This window comes from Schistocerca gregaria, chromosome 10 (genome assembly GCF_023897955.1).
Source record: "Schistocerca gregaria isolate iqSchGreg1 chromosome 10, iqSchGreg1.2, whole genome shotgun sequence".
Taxonomy (NCBI): domain Eukaryota; kingdom Metazoa; phylum Arthropoda; class Insecta; order Orthoptera; family Acrididae; genus Schistocerca; species Schistocerca gregaria.
In genome coordinates this window covers 127,856,446-127,874,460 of record NC_064929.1, presented here as the reverse complement: position 1 = coordinate 127,874,460, position 18,015 = coordinate 127,856,446, and the positions used below count along the sequence as shown (strand labels likewise).

At 38.9% G+C, this 18,015-nt stretch overlaps 1 protein-coding gene across 2 annotated transcripts in view; it reads left to right on the top strand.

Annotated features, from left to right (window-relative positions):
- Nucleotides 1-18,015, top strand: part of LOC126293286 (collagen alpha-1(I) chain-like) — a 246,853-nt gene that overhangs the window by 92,992 nt on the left and 135,846 nt on the right. The window contains exon 4 of one of the 2 annotated variants that reach the window (XM_049986406.1): nucleotides 574-702. The exons of the other annotated variant lie outside the window; for it this stretch is intronic. Within the exon in view, the coding sequence (XP_049842363.1) occupies nucleotides 574-702 (129 nt within the window). The remainder of the gene's footprint in view (nucleotides 1-573; nucleotides 703-18,015) is intronic. 2 annotated transcript variants of the gene reach the window in all.

Below are 18,015 nucleotides of genomic sequence, written 5' to 3'. Positions count from 1 at the left end.
TACTGACATTACTTTCATTTTGGAGATGCTAATCTTCATACCATAGCCCTTACATTTCTGATCTAGCTCTGAAATATTACTTTGCAAACTTTCAATCGAATCTGCCATCACAACTAAGTCATCCGCATATGCAAGACTGCTTATTTTGTGTTCACATATCTTAATCTCACCCAGCCAGTCTATTGTTTTCAACATATGATGATAATAATAACAACAACAATAATAATAATGCCTTGAAAAATACAGCTCAGATAAAAATTTGAGGTTTTTTGTGTACATGGTACAAGTATTAAGTAAAGGAAAGTGAGCAGAAAAAAAAAATAACATTCCTGCCCAGTAAAGCATTGCAGCTTTCATCAGGAAATGTGGCTATGTTCCTCCCAACTGAGTTTGGAATCATTATGTATTCCTAAGAGTTAAGAGATTTATTTTCGACATCTGCAGGCAACCCTAAAAGAAACTGTTGTGTTTTCTCTGGATTACAGACCAGTACAGTACTATGCTTCCTCTCCCCAGAAGAGGCCAGTGCCACTCGCTGAATGTCAGGCTGTTATCGCTACATGCTGTTCACAGGGAATGGTGGGTGCCTCTTTGAGGGCAGCGTGTATCAGGATGGGGAAGAGTGGAGGGCCGATGCTTGCTCGTCTTGCTCCTGCTCGCGCGGTCGTGTCGAATGTGTGCTGGTCTCCGGATGCTCCAAAGGTCAGACAGCAATCCTTTGCCATCTCCGTGCATGTCAGCACTGGCCGTTCAACAGATTGCTTTGCGGTGGGGAAATGCTGGTCTCTTACCTCTGGCTGAATACTGCATCATACCATTCATTATTATTTATAACTAAAGTATTACTAGGGTGGAAATCCGCCGAAGTTTAGGAAAAAAAATGTATCCCTCTCCCCAAGTGATTGCATCTGCACTAAAGCAGAGTGGGTGATATTAATAGTAGATTTATTGAATTTCATTGAATTTTATCACTGAAGAGGCCTCGGAGTTCATTTGAGGCATCACAAGCACAAGCGTCCAGTAATGAAAGCACACAGACAACAAATTATTGTCATGGCATTACATGTCTCAAACTGTTACTGATACAAATGGGTACTTTAAAATAAAGTATGCACAATGTTACTATTAACTGGTGTATTACATCCTAATTCTGCAAATACGATAATACTGATGTTATAATCACACCATACTTTCGGCCACGATTAAAATTTGTCCTGCTTCGTAAGGACTCTGTTATAATAGAAATTCTTTGATTTTTCCTTTTGAATTGTTGACGTGATAGCTCCCTGATAGATGGAGGTGTGACACTGAAGAGTTTATCTGATTTGTTTGCAAAGAATATCTGTGTTGAAACTTCCAGGCAGATTAAAACTGTGTGCCGGACCGAGACTCGAACTCTGCTGATGGTAGAGCACATGCCTGCGAAAGGCAAAGGTCCCGAGTTCGAGTATCGGTCCGGCACACAGTTTTAATCTGCCTGGAAGTTTCATATCAGTGCACACTCTGTTGCAGAGTGAAAATCTCATTCTGGAAACATCCCCCAGGCTGTGGCGAAGCAATGTCTCCACAATATCCTTTCTTTCAGGAGTGCTAATTCTGCAAGGTTCGCAGGGGAGTTTCTGTAAAGTTTGGAAGGTAGGAGATGAGGTACTGGCAGGAGTGAAGTTGCGAGGACGAGGCGTGAGTCGTGCTTGGGTAGCTCAGATGGTAGAGCACTTGTCCGCAAAAGGCAAAGGTCCCGAGTTCGAGTCTCGGTGCGGCACACGGTTTTAATCTGCCAGGAAGTTTCATATCAGTGCACACTCAGCTGCATTTCTGTGTTTTTTAGTTACAGTGGAATTATACCAGGTCGTGCTCTTTTCCAGTTTAGTACTTAAGGCACATGTCATACCTCTGGTATTAGCAATAATTTTTCTTTACAAGCATTATACACTACAATGGAATAATCCTTAGTTTTTTGTAGCTGGCTGCAATGAGCTCTGGGTGCGAAGTTGCGTATTATCCTCATTGCCTTGTTTCACAATTTAAACTCATTGGTTGCATTTTTCCAATGACCCCTTACACATAATGTTCATATTAAACAAGTTTTGACTTTATAAATGTATAAATTGATAGATTCCTGTTAATTTATAGACATGCTTATTGTCCACCCCCAGTATCTGAATGGTCAGTGTGATGGATTGGCAATGCTCTGGGCCTGGGTTTGATTCCTGGCTGGGTCGGGGAATTTTCTCCACCCAGGGACTGGGTGTTGTGCTGTCCTCATCATCATCCTATCATCCTCATCGACAGCAGCTCGCCAAAGTGGCGTCAAATTGAAAGACCGGCAGCTGGCGCACGGTCTGTCTGATCGGGGGCCCAGAGAACACAGCGAACTAGTATAAAAGCAGGACCAGGGGATCCCCAAAATAGGAACTTTGTGCAGATATACAAATACAGGGTGTTCTCGGAGGAATGGTCAATATTGAGGGATATGACAGGAATCTTGGTTCGAAGAAAGAAAATCTGTTAAGCACAGACTGTAAAATGCATACGAGCACTTCTTCATTTACGATACTGTGAAGCAAATCTCTTCTATTGCAGGCTCTTTGCTTCCCATGTTATGGGAGGAGATTTGATGAACCAAAATAAGAAAAAAAGTATACTAAACATGGGCTCTAAAGTCCATACCTTAAGAGCTATGAGCACTTTTTTAAGTAGATGTGTTTCACAGTAACGAAGATGAAGAGCTCGTAGCTTTTGAGGTGTGCATTTTAGAACCCATGTTTACTAGATTTTTTTTTTTACTTCAAACGATCATTCCTGTCATATCCTTGAATACTGATTATTCTGTCTGGGACACTCTGTATAAATGAATCTGGAAATAATTCCCACGATTATCCATGTCAGTACATTAGCACCTGTCACCATTTGTTGTTAGTATAATTTACAGTAGCAGCTAGATAGACTGCTCCTCCTTGTTAATGTACAAATTGACTCATTCCACATCCCTGATTGCTTTCCTTCATGATGGGACTTACCGAACATAGACTGTAAATGAGTGAGTGAGTAGGTCGTTAGTTGTGTGGAATGAGCTTGGGAGATGACATACATTTGAAATGAATTGCAAAGGTAGTTGAACTGCCCCTTTGTGGTCAATTCATGGTAAACATGCGGACAGGACAATTAGAAGAAAGAAGTTAGCTGCTTAGTTTCGCAGTTTGGTCAATTACTCAGTTTTAACTTGTCGTGAACATTCACTGATTGGTGAGTTGTGGAACAGTAACCATAAACACCTCCCCAAATCAGATATATCCATTGTGCACAGATTTTACAGCCTGTTCAGTTCATATTAAAGGGACTGGGTTCTTTTATCCTTTTGTCTGCAGTTCCATTTAATTCTGTCTGTAGTGTGGCCCAGTGATCATTTCTCTAAGAAGTTTATAAATATGATGCCATTTGTTTCCCAAAAAATGCAGTACTGGTTTCCCCTTTTTTGGACCAGATTCACCATGGCCAATGCATATTGTTAATCATGACTCTGTTTCATTAATATAGTGATAAATCTGTGTCTCATTAATGGCAGCTACTTGACACATTAACATTCCCAAGGTATTGTTTAAATTGCTCCAAACACAACTTTGAAGTTGAAAGTTACACCTACTTAATCTTCCTGTGTAAGCAATCATGGCATGCAAGGGGCTGACAATATTATGGTCACGAATTTACTGTGTCAAATTTAATTGCTATTCCCATGGAGAAATCTGTGACTGCTGCTATCACTTGACATTTCTTTGGAATATTACTATCAGTGCAGCTGAAACACAGTCTATTTCCTTCAATTTCAAGCACACAGCCTAAGATGCCAGATTGCTAGCAGGAAGCCCATAGAGACCATCTGCAGCAAAGGTTCCAGACTGCTCTGCCAAGTGAGTCTGCTCAAAAGGTGATAGGCTTTCCCTCATAATGAAAAGTAAGGTTGTTTAACACACTAGTGATCCCTGTCATCACATATGAATCGGCAATCTGGCCACTAGCTATGGACATTGACATAAAAAAGATTCAAACTTTCCAAAATTGAATTTTCTGCTTAGCAACAGATGCTCCCTGCTTCCTTTCGAAGACTCACATGTGCAACACACGCCATCTCCAAAACATCCCTCCCTCTTTCCCCACAAATTGGGGTACAATCCCCCAAAACTCCAGTACCAGATTTGCTTACGAACTCACCATTCACCACTTAAATTTCTAACATTTTCCTACTCAGACTCCCCTGACCCATTTTGAAACAATACTACACCATCTGCATACATTCAATGTCTTATCCAAATTTTGACACAAGGAAAGGGACTCGTCATCTCCTGGATCTCGAACCAACGGAGTTTCATCTCCATGTGATTCTGGAATCGGTACTTCACACTCTTGCATTTGAAAATTGGTAAGAGTTCATCATCATCATCAGTTTTCTGCCAAAAGGCGGGTTTTCACATGGTAGTTCTCCAGGCTGTCTGGTCTTCTGCCATCCTCTTCAGGTATGCATAATTTCCTCTTCCCTTTATGTTGTCTATCATCTTGTATCTCCTCCTTCCTCTCAGTCTCCTCCCACAAACCAATCCTCCCAAAGCATCTATTAGCAAGCTCTCCCTTCTCAATGAATGTCCCAACCAGTTCTTTTTCCTTTCTCTTACAACCTTCAGCAGACAACTTCCTTCACCAACCCTTTCCAATACTCTTTCATTACTCACTCTTTCCATTCTACTTATTCTCTCCATTCTCAAATGCTTCTAACCTGTTTTCATCCTCTCGTCTCATAGTCGATTTTCTGCCACACTCAAGACAAAACATTTGCCAAGCCTTTTCCTTAGTCATTTATCTAATTTTCCACATAAGAGTCTCCTCTTTCTGTCAAATGCCTCCTTCACTACGGGAATACGAGCTTTCACCTCCTGGTGACATCTCAAGTCTTCAGTTATTGTGCTTCCAAGATATTTAAATTCACTTACTTGGCTAATGGTAGATTGTCCTATTTTAATATTGGACAGTCTGTGTCTTGTACTGATGAGCATACTTTTGGTAAGAGTTGTGTTGTGATTTCTTTGGTAACCACATCTGTGAGCATGCTCCTCGATCTTTACCACAAATGGAAGTTTGAAAATCTATGTACTGATTCTTAATTGAAAGGCATTGCTAACTAAAAGTAAAACCAACAATATGGCATATTGCCTGTGAACATGTTAAATATGTTGCAGTGTGACGAGTACTAAGCTGTATATCCTTCATTTTATATCTTTAGAACTGTCTTTCATCAGAATTAAGTACAAACTGAGTTTTGTGTCTTTGTTATGAAGTGCAGAGTGCCTATTAACATCATAAAACATACAGTCTGTATGCTATTATTTCATATGGACCATTGAAACACAATATTACAACTGAGTTGACTGTTGATGTTTTGCTCAGGGTGGCAATTTGCATGCAGCTTTTTATTTTGAGTCATATACTGGAAATGCATGTCAATTTTAAGGACATATAAACTAAAATAGCTTTATTCCTTGTATATATACAGACTGAAGTGACAAATGAAAAATTGTACCAAAGCTGGGATTCAAAAATGGATCTCCTGCTCAGTCATCAAATGCACTAACCACTAAGTCACCCTGGCACATACTCAATCCTAATTCCAGTTCACCCCTCAGCCCACTTAGTATTCCCCTTAAACTCAAACACCATTACACAGGCTCTCCAACTGTATCAGGACAGCACCTCAGCATCGACTGAAACAGGAGATCGTTGGTACAAATTGCTTCAGTCTGCATATCTACATCATGGGTTTTGGAGACTTAGTAAGATCCCTGTAACCATATAATTTCATGTGATTAAGCACCTAAGCCTGGGTTTCAGGAAGGATCCCTCATTCTGTCCGATGCTGACAAGCGAAAACTCCCCATTGAAACCCCCTCAGATTTAGTGGTAAGATGGTACAGTGGACAGCCCATTGAAAACTGAACACAGATCAAGCAGGAAAACAGGTAGAAGATGTACTGCAGTGTGAAAGAAGAAGCAAATCCAAAACAGCGAACGGTCCTAGCTTAAGATGTGCATCGTCAAGAGGGTCTGAATAGTCATGACATCTTGGTTATGTGGTCATGATGCTGGACTCCAAAGGGGGAGATCCATGTTCAAGCCTCTCTTGTGGCCCTTATCTTTTTTTTTGCAAAATTATGAATCTATACCCAGTCGTTGACACATCTGTTCGCTATATTCAGGTTGGTATCTGTCATTGAGTAACATCCATTTGCAACAGCGAGGTGTAGGGAAGGGATTTCAAGATGTATGTACCCACTGTTTGTTCTATGCAAGTACCACACGTTGTGACTTTTGCGTCCTGTATTGGAAATTTTGACTCTTGAATTCCCTGGTTATAACATAGTTCACACTCATTTATTTGTTGTTTCCATTTCCGTGAGAGGTCTGTGCAACATCTTGTTGCTTGTACTGTTCATTACATTTATTTGTGATGGCAGTATATTCTTACCACATGGATCATATTCTGTTGCCAATGTATAATACCACAATTGCCAAGACTATAGAAGGAGAACAGTCCCATCAGTGAATGGACAGAAAGTTCACAATTTTGTGAAAGAAAAGGGGGTGCATGAGGGAGATTTGAACACAGATCTGCAACTTCGCAGTCCAACACCGTGACCGCACGACCACGACGTCGTGATTCTTGCAATTTACGCGATGTTGCACATCTTGAGCTTGCACCGTTCCCTGTTACCATTTTGTTTCTTTTTTCAGAGTTCAGACCTCCTCCTTCTTGTTTTCATGCGTCATCTGTGTTCAGTTTTTGACAGGTTATCTAATGGGCCATTTTATCACTAAATCTGGGGGGGGGGGGGGGGGGGGGGGGGGGAAAGAAGTGATGATTTGCTTCTGATGAGGTGCTTCCCTTGTGAGGTACTACTCTTTTATAGTTGGAGAGCCTCTACAGTGCCGTTCGAGTTTAGGTGGAATACCAAGTGGGCTGAGCATTGAATGGGAATTTAGATTGAATTTTTAACATGTTGCAGCCCTGTCAGCAACTGTGATAAATTAATACGTCAACGATCTGCCTCAGTTGAAAAAGTTACTGGTCTTTACCCAGGTTTCAGCTAGAGTAATCTAGCCTTCTTCAGAAGCATAAAATAAACTGATACATGCCAGAATAAGGCACAGTCAAACATAAAAAGCTAAAGTACCGTGGTACCATGTCAAGCTATGTTACTTAACTGAGGAACAGTCCGGCCCCACTTCATGGAATGTGGTCGGATAGCTGTGGATGCTGCGCTGGAACTAACTGTGGCGCTGCGGATGTGTACTGAGCTTGATTTATCAATCCACATGTGAAGCTACACATGAATAACAATATGCTCTGTGTTGAATAGAAATGAGTGAGTAGTAAAAGATTCATAAGCAATATAACTTGAGGACAAAGATTCTGTCTTTTCACTGAAAATGTATGTGAGTTGTGCTTTGCACAATGGTACAGTGTGATCTTGCAGTGAAAAGACAGAATCTTTTAGTGCTCTTTCCTTTCTGTTCAATACATAGTATATTGTTATTTATGTGTAGCTTTAAATGTGGATTGATAATTCAATCTTAGTGCCACACCTCCTGCTACATAGTGCATACTGTTAATGTGTATGTGCTCGGTAATGACATGATAGTCAAAACTGGCCAACAGCGCAGGAAATAAATGATATAAATAAAGAGCCTACAATGGAAAAGTTTTCTTTTTTGACACAGAGCAAAGTTTTCAGGATTCGTGGACAGGTGGCGTAAGCAACTTCTTAACTTTGATAACTGCGGCATCAGGACGGGCATCCAGCCATAAGGTTCAATAAAATGAAAGTTGCCAAATCCTGAAAAAGGGGAACCTGTGTTAGACGGTATAAATGGTAGAAAAAAGATGGAGATAAATAGCATTATTTCTTGCGCTTATTAAATAAGTGTTAAATCATTGTATGTGCAAAACAATTTTGTAATTTATTAATCCACTGACGTATTCATAGTTATTGAGATTATATTAAATTACTAAGTGTTCAAATTATGCTGAATGAGGTTGCATGAGCTTCACAAGTAAAGAGTCTAATAGCAACTTGTGCAAAAATTAAATACTGCTATTAAATTTAATCCTGCCATATAAGTTAAAGTTGTAATTTTGAATTAATATTACACTGAAGTGAAATGAATTAAACTTTTTAAATTATGTAGTTAATCATAATGTTGTCACACACAAATATATAACAATGGTTTAAAATATTTTTAAAATGCTGAAACAATTTTCTCTGGTTAATAAGTATTTTTAAAACTCATTTAAAGTATTATGCAAAAGATAATGTACAGAACTATAACTCTGAGAGTACTAAACGATTGTGACACTGTGGGCACTTATTAATTCTGCCAGCACATCTCCTACCTTCTAGGAGAGCTTCTGTGAAGTTTGGAAGGTAGGAGGTGAGGTGCTGGCAGAATTAAAGGTGTGAGGATGGGTCGTGAGTCATGCTTGGGTAGCTCAGATGGCAGAGCACTTGCCCACACAAGGCAAAGGTCCCAAGTTCGAGTCTCGGTCCTTCACACAGTTTTAATCTACCAGGAAGTTTCATATCAGCACACACTCCGCTGCAGAATGAAAATTTCATTCTACAAATAAAATTGTTTGCTTAAAGCTATTTACACATTTTTGAAGCACTTCTTATTTTGCATGTAAGTATGGTATTCTTATAATGTGTAAAATGGATTTTGTAACAGGAATTTCTTTACCTGAAATTTAAGCTTCATTGTGGGTAGGGTCATTGGCTAACTTTAAACCTGTATGTTACGGACCCTTTTCATAGAATGTAAAATTTTTTTTATGTCTGTATTGTACTGATACAAGTCAGAACAAATGTTGGCCAGCACTCTTAACTAGTAATATGGCTTTTAGAATGCACATGTTTACTACAGTTAGTACACCTGTTTTGGAAACAAGCCACAGCATGATTCCTTATATTTTGCTCCACATATGATTCTTATAGCCCTTTTTTGAAGTATCAATACCTTATCAGAATGAGATTTCCACTCTGCAGCGGAGTGTGTGCTGGTATGAAACTTCCTGGCAGATTAAAACTGTGTGCCGGACCGAGACTCGAACTGGGGACTTTTGCCTTTCGTGGGCAAGTGCTCTACCAACTGAGCTACCCAAGCATGACTCATGCCCCATCCTCACAGCTTCACTTCTGCCAGTACCTTGTCTCCTACCTTCCAAACATTACAGAAGCGCTCCTGCGCACTTTGCAGAACTAGCACTCCTGAAAGAAAGGATATTCTGGAGACATGGCTTAGCCACAGCCTGTGGGTTGTTTCCAGAATGAGATTTTCACTCTGCAGCAGAGTGTGCACTGGTATGAAACTTCCTGGCAAATTAAAACTGTGTGCCGGACCAAGACTCGAACTCAGGACCTTTGCCTTTCATGGGCAAAGTTGGTAGAGCACTTACCCGTGAAAGGCAAAGGTCCCGAGTTCGAGTCTTGGTCCGGCACACAGTTTTAATCTGCCAGGAAGTTTCATAGCAATAGCTTATTTAGATTTGCTATGGTTGTTGCTCCCCAAATTTCTATTCCATAATCCAGACAAAATCAAAATAGAGGATAATATGCAGTCTTTAGGACAACAGTTTCTTTGCAAAACTTGCTAATCATATTAATTGCAAAGATATTCTCAGACAATTTACATGCTAGAGTGTCAAAATGTGTGTCCCATTTTAGGTTGCTCTGAATTGTTAAACTGTGGAATTTTACTCTAAACTCTTTTCTTACTAATTCATTGCCTACGTATAGTTTAATTTCCTCATTAAAACTACTGTTGTTAAACTCCATGAGACATGTTTTACAACAGCTTACATTTTAATGACTTTCTTTAAAGTACTGAACAATTTAATTTGTCATATTATTACAGTGGATCTGTAGTTCGTTAAATGATTCCTTTTTATGCACAATGGATATATCACCCACCTACAGAACTATTTTGGAACTTTGAGTGCAATATCTTATGTCATTTACGTAAATCGAAAACAGAAGCGGACCCAGTACTGAGCCCTGGGGCTCTCCAGATTTTATATTAGTGATTTTGGATTTGTCAACACCACTTTCACTTCTAAGCAGTACAAGTGGTTTTTGATTACGCATGTAAGATTTTATTAGGTCATGAGCAGTCCCTCTGATGCCAATGTTCCATAGCTTTTCTAGTAGGATTGTGGCATTCACACTGCCTAAAGCTTTCTCAAGGTTGAAGTATATACCTGCAACATGTTGCTTGTTCTTGAAGTCACTTATTATCTCTTCAATTAACTGAGCAGCTATGGTGCTAGTTAACTTACATTTTAAGAATCTAATTTGCTTTTCAAACATTAGGTTGTGCATCTGGAGAAAGTTTATAATTCTGCTGTATATGACTTTTTCAACCATTCCGGGAAAGACAGGAAATACCGAGATTAATGTGTAGTTTTGAATTTTGAGTTCTTCTCCTTTTTTAAAGATTAGTGTTACCTGAGCTATTCTTAGTCTGTCTGGGAAGGTGCCTGAATGTATTATATATTTACTGCTACAGACAGAGGTACAGAGACATTTTGTGTGCACACTTTTAATACATTAATACTGAAGCCATCATGTCCTGTGCAACTGGGAGTTTTTAGAGAGCTAATGATATTAATTAGCTAATGATGTTAATTATTTGTGGGGCTAGATATATGCTGTGCTCAGATGCGTTGCCTTTAAAATTGTAGTGCAGGTTATTATGTTCATCATTGATAGCTTCCCCTACTGAATAAAAATATTCATTGAATATATTAGCAATTTCAAGTTGATCTTTTAGTACCATCCCTTTGTGGTCAATAATAAAGTCCATATAGGATTTGTCTCTGCCTGTTCTCTAACTGTTTATCACTCCCCAGAAACCAGTAGCCACACTGTGTGGAGCCTAAATCTTGTTTGCAGTGTAGTTGCTCCTGGTCTGTATTAATAAGTCTACTGTGAAACATATCTCTTATACTGCAATTTCGTCGTTTTACATATTTTTAGAGGGGGTAGTATGGATCGAACCAAGAAGAAAAGTCTACTAAACATGTGCTCAGAAGTGCATACTTTAAGTACGGAAAGCTCTTGTTCATCTACACTACTGTGAAACACGTCTCTTCTACCGAAAAAGTGCTAAAGAACTATGATGTTTTTGGAAAATGAACATCTCCTCTATAAAAGTCAACATGGATTCTGCAAACAGAGATCCGGTGAAACTCAACTTTGCTCTGTTCTCCCATGGGATCCACAGCGCAGTGGACAACGACCCTCAGTTTGATGCTGCATTCCTTGACTTCAGTAAGGCATTTAACACCGTCCTGAATTGCCGCTTAATGAAAAAAACATGAACTTATGGGGTATTGGAGCAGACGTGCGATTGGATTCAAGACTTGTTTGTAGATAGAACTCAACATGTCACTGTTAACATAACTAAATCAACAGATGTAAAGGTAATATCCGGAATACCACAGGGAAGTGTGATAGGACCGTTGCTGTTTGCAATACATACAAATGATCTAATAGAAAGCGTCAGATGATCTTTAAGGCTATTCACAGATGATGCAGTTGTCTATACCAAAGCAGTAACGCTATAAGATAGTAAAAATTTGCAGAACAACCTACAGAGAACTGATGAATGGTGCAGACTCTGGCAGTTGACTCTGAACGTAAATAAATGTAATATGTTGCGCATACATAGGAAAACAAATCCGCTACTGTAGAGCTACATTATTGATGACAAACAGCTGCAGACAGAATCTGCTGTAAAATATCTAGGTGTAACTATCCAGAGCGACCTAAAGTGGATTGACCATATAAAACAGATAGAGGGAAAAGCAGATGTCAGACACAGATTCATCTTAAAAATCTTAAGGAACTGTAACTCATCTACAAAAGAAATGGCTTATAAGGCACTTGTTCGTCCGATTCTTGAGTATTGTTCACTGTCTGGGATCCCTGTCATGTAGGACTGACACAGAAGATACAGGAGATAGAGAAGATCCCACAAAGAGCAGTGTGTTTTGTCATGGGATCATTTAGCTGTGGAGAGAGTATTATGGAGTGCTAAACAAACTCCACTGGCAGGCATTACAAGAGAGGTGTTGTACATCACACATCACGGAGAGATTTGCTATTGAAATTTTGGGACAGCACTTTTCAGGAGGAGTCAGACAACATATTACTTGCCCCCCACATACATCTTGTGTATTGATCACGAGGAGAAAATTCGAGAAATTAGAGCCAATACGGAGGATTACTGACAATCATTCTTCCGATGCACTATTCGTGAGTGGAACAGGTTTGGAGGGATCAGATAGAGGTATCGAAAGTATCCTCCACCACACACCATTAGGTGGCTAGCGGAGTATGATGTAGATGTAGATGTAGATAGCTCTTAAGGTATGCCCATGCTTACTGGAGAGTTTTGTTGTATTTTTGGTTTGCACTATGTTCTCTGAAAATATATGAAGCAAAGAGTCTACAATAAAAGAAATTTGTTTCGCAGTACTGAAGATGAAAAAGTGCTCATAGCTTGTAAGATATACAGTTTGGAGGCCATGTTTATAGGACTTTTTTACTTTGAGTGATTGATCCTATCATATCCCCAAATACTGACCATTCATCCTGGGACACACTCTATATTATAATAAATTCCCAGACAGCATCTGGTCCAGTGCTTTTAAATGTCTCAGTGTGAAAAAAGATCCTATAGAAATTTTGGTCAATGTTTATGTTGCATTATTCTGAGAGAATGGTGGTCGTAGCACTTATTGCTTTTTTGGTACATCGGGGAAAATGCTCATTACATTAACACAGGCAGTGTGTTTATTTTTTAGATAAATAGAAGTTAATTCTGCACTGAATGCCATTTGGCCAGCAAACTAATAAAAACATCATTAAAATATATGTTTACTGATAGGACACTAGAGTGGATGCTAGTGAATGGCTCTGCCTGTTTTTCTGTGCTGAATTTTTCAGCGCAATGTACACTAATTTTTAGAGTTTCATATTTCTATGATATATGGAAACCGTATCTTGAAAGGGTTTTCTACTGATGTTAAATCAATTTGTGTTCAAAAAGTGAATTTTATTGTCGTTATATGGTGTAGCTTTCACAGATATCGGGAGAGTATGTGATATCTCCGATTTGAAAAGACCAGATCAAATACTTTATACTGATTCTTAGAGAAGGAAACAAATGTACATATGTATGTATTTGGGAACTGTGTGATAAGTGCATTGCCAGTGAAAGATGGAGATCAGTATTTGTTACACTTCACCCATTGCAGTAACTTGCCATACATTTTCACCTTAAATGGCATTCTGCCACTGTGTAAGAAATTTCATACTTAAGATATTTCTCATGTTGTGGTGGATTTACTATCTCCAGTGTATCCTTCCTGCCAGCATCACTTGTCATGTACCGCTGTAGTTAACTAGAGTGCCTATAGCAGGCAAGGAAGAAAAAGAAAAAAGTAATGAGGTTCAGCTTTGTTGAAAGTGCAAACTGTGTGCTTGAATAAGTCATTTGGGAGAGACGTAACCACAAATGTTAGTGAACTAGATTTTCAATGTCATTTGACACACAATTCTAGCATTTTTGTAGCTTATGGACTGATAAGGTAAGAAATGAGGACGTACTGCACAGAATCGGTAAGAAACAGAGTATACAGGGAACACTAACAAGAAAGGACAGGAAAATAGGACATCTGTTAAGGCATCAGGGAATGACTTCCATGCTACGAGAGGGTGCTGTAGGAGATAAAAACTGTAGAGAAAGACAGAGATTGGAATACATTCAGCAAATAATTCACAATGTAGGTTGCAAATGCTACTCTGATATGAAAAGATTGGCACAAGAGAGAAATTCATGGTGGGCTGTATCAAACCAGTCAGGCGACAGATCACTTTAAAATTGAATCTTTAGTTTTACTTCTTTTTACATCAGATTTCAAAGTTGCAGTAATAGTGGCATTTTACTTGGATAAATCATTTGGGAAAGACCTAACCAAAAACGTTAGTGAACTACATTTTCAGTGCCATTTCACATATAATTCTAGATTAGCTTCAGCTTTTTATATCAGATTTAGAAGTTGCACTAATAGTGACGTGTTGCTTTTATTTTGATGTCAGTAATTCATTCATTCATGAACATTTTAGAGTGATATAGGATGCTGCCTACAGGAAAATTAAAGGGACCTTTCGAGTAAAGAGCAGCAACTGCAGGATTACCAAGAACTCAAATGGCAAGCTAGTACTAAGGAAAGAAGGGAAAGCTGAAAGATGGAATGAGTATAAATAGGATCTGCATAAGGGAAACAATCTTGGGAACAATGTTGTAGAAAGAGAATAGAAAGTAAATGAAAATGAGAGGGGGGGATAGGCTACTGCAAGAAGAATTTGACAGGTCTCTGAAAGACCTCGTTTGAAACAGTGTTTTTCCTGATGTGTACAACCGACTGACACAATAAGGATACCCAATTTTTGTCACTATTCTATTACAATGCTCTCAGCTAGTACTTGGAATTATTATTCTTAGGGGCCTTCTGCTGTTTGAAAATTGTTTCCATGTTTTTCGTCTTTGATGCTTATGAAAGAATCATAATATGTGAGCCTAGCATACAAATTTGGGATGAAAAAAGTGTTTATACCATACACTTGCAGGCTGCAGCTTTCTAATGGGAGAAGAGGTTCCATTCTATGTAAAGTGATTATCAGTATCTGATGTAAGAGAGCAGTTAGCCAGTTGGTGGGAGAGCAGACATTTTGAAGTGGGAGTCACTGAACTCGGTGTGCTATCTGTATAAACCTTGTGTGACCTCTGTTACAGCACAAGGCCCCATCTGTGCTAATCTTTCGAGTAGGCACTACGGGTCACTTCATTCAGGAAACACTCCTAAAAATACCCATTCGATTCATGCTACGAGAGACATGCTTAACGACACTTTACGCAACATCTTGCACATTCAGTGGAAAATTTGTTTAAAATGTGTTAAATGTTGAGGCCATCGTATGAAAATAACTGTTTTATTCAAGGTCCCACACGATTCAAAATGTTTTTACTGATAAAACTGTGTACAGCTATGCCCGGTCAGGGTTACTGTAACTTTTGAAATAAATACTGTGCTTTCATTCTCAAGTAAACTTCTAAATATCTTGAGAAATGTGCAGTGCATGCAAAAATTGTTCATATTGTAGGGTGACTTATAAGATGGAGTTAACTGTATTCAGAAGAATACAAACTAGGAGGAAACTGATGTAGCCAATGCTTTTAATGAACATTCCAATTTTTTTAGCAGCCTCATTTTTGAGAGGAAAAAAGATACCCTTCATTTGGAGCTATCAGTAATACAAAGTGACTGTTCCAGAACCTGGAAACCGGTACCAGTATCAGGTTGCCTATCTAATGTATTCCACGGTCAACAAAAAAATTTGATTTTCAATATTGTATGTAGCTATTGACCGAATATAAAAATTTAAATTGCTGTCATAATCTATTAATTTAGAAGTATAATCTCATGTTACAAGTGTAACACAATAAGACTAGTATTGATGTGAGAAACTGTGTGTTTGCTTTGAGACTGTGTAACTTGCAGAACACAAATACCTGGATTTTATTCAACCAGTAGTTGAGAATGAAAGTACTTATCTACTTCCAACAAATTTACATGTTTTTTCATATTTTTATAAAACTTTGTCTACTGATACCCACACACAATGAAGAAAGGAAAAAGTTTCTACAGTTTCATTGTACATGGAGTAAAACTTCAGCATCTTATATGATGTTTTAATTTATTTCTTCTTTACTATTGACTCTATTTGCAGTGCCCTTTAAGGCAGTATCCACATGTGCCACTGAATGTGCCTACAAAATTATATCAGTGTACAACACATAGACTGAGAGATATAACACCATAAACATTGCAATGCATGAAAGATTAACATTTGCTTGAAATGGAGTGCAAGTTACCCAGACTATGTACATCAAGTGTTTCATAACAACTTCCAACAAAGTGTAAGCATAATGTCAAACATTTTCTAAATATTTTTCTCACTTCTACTCTTAATGCTGAACATTTAACTCATTTGAAGAATCAGGGGTATACTGGTATTTCGTACCTTGGGAGACGGGCGGGGGGATGAGGGATAGGTTAGGAAAGGTAATAAAAGAAGGGATGATCACTCAGGCCCCAGGTCGAGGACTCACCTGTAATCATGAAGCAGACAAATACTCCAGTCAAAGAAGGAAAATTAGGAGAAAAAAATGGGGAGTTGCAAATTTTTGTATGTTGGTAAGAGGGAGTACCATGAACAACATATTAAAAATCCTGAGTGTTGGTGGGGTGGGGGTGGTGGCATTTCTAGTCCATTTTTTATGTTTTTCTTGATAATTTGAAAACTGCTGCTTTTAACAATAGTGTTTCCCCACTACAAAATTAAACTACATTAAACTTCCTACAGAAAAGGTCATGTTCATTTTGTCTCTGGAACAAATAGTTTCTGTGTAGCAGGAGGTGGACAGTTGGCAGATTGTTAAAAATAGTGTTTTAATAGTACAGAATGAATTTTTATTGTTATATGAAATGGGTAAAGACCAAATATCAAATTGTTTACTATGAATAAATGCAATAGAACTCTATGGATGGATAAATTGTGTTGTTCTACAGGTGTGATGAGCTGGAGGAAATGGGGAGGGGGTATAGGGTAGATGCGTGAGTGAAGGAAGGTTGCCAAATTGTGGTTGTGCACTTACCTCGTTCGTAAGCCAACTGAGCAGTGAAGATACAAGTACCCACTCTCTCTACCCCACTATGACACAAGAAGCAACTGCAGAGTTTTTCATAAAGTTGGACCAACTCTTCCACAGCCCGTCTTATGAATCACTAGCTTTGCAATTTGCAAACACACCAGAAGTGTGTTTATTTTCCACAAAGTGCATTAGCACTGCATGAAATACAACTATTACTAATATAATATATGCATATGGATAGCTACATAAATCTCTGCACACTGCTAGTGGGGAAACCGATATTCAGTTATTCTGTATGGCAGCTGTAGATTCTTCCATGAAAGGTGATTACACCACCATGTGTGTTGCTTACTTTTAAGCTGATGGATATTGCACTCCAGCATTTCATGATTAGTTGTCTTGTGTGAGAAGATAAAATAACTTTACTGAACTCATGTTGGCAGCCTACATCCATGTTCTGCTTCTGTGCTCCCAGAATGGCGGAACCGCATAATAATGGCCATATGAATCACTGATTCCATCAGGTTTTGTGAGAGTCGTATAATCCTGCGACAGAGCAAGACTGCTCTCTGCACTCATTTCAAAACAAGAAAAGGAAACAACCAGCAAGCGCGACTCAAAACAAAGTGGAGTACACAAATCACACGCTAATGGCTAGAGTGCAATTTTTAGCTCAGGTTGGCATTTTCAGTTTATTAAGTAAGTACTTATTTGTAGTTGATAAGCCAGCTATTAGGTAAGGAAGCTCAGTGGCTGCAGCTGCTAGCTGTGTGCTGCGGTGAAGTGTCTGCCCCAGGTGTAGTCTGATGTGAATAAATATTCAACAATGTTGATTTCATTTCCTCCACTACCAATTCCTGGAGTATTTTTCATGGTATGAGGGGAATCAAGTGCATTATACCATTGTCAGGTCTCCCATCGTCTGAGGAGACCGAGACACTTAAATTGGCTCCCTCTTCAACAGAATTACGTCACCTAGGTGTTATGAAACTTCAAATACTTCAGTATAAGTCAAGCAATGCATTACAGCAGATTACTGTTCTTGAGCTGAACACAATCAGTACCATTCCATCGAACATACTCACACCCACCTCGCAAAATAGTCGTATACTGTTGTAAGTGGCTCCACTCCATGCGGACCACTCTACAAGTGCCAGCAATTCCTGAATGGAAGAGATTTCTGTAGTCTACCTG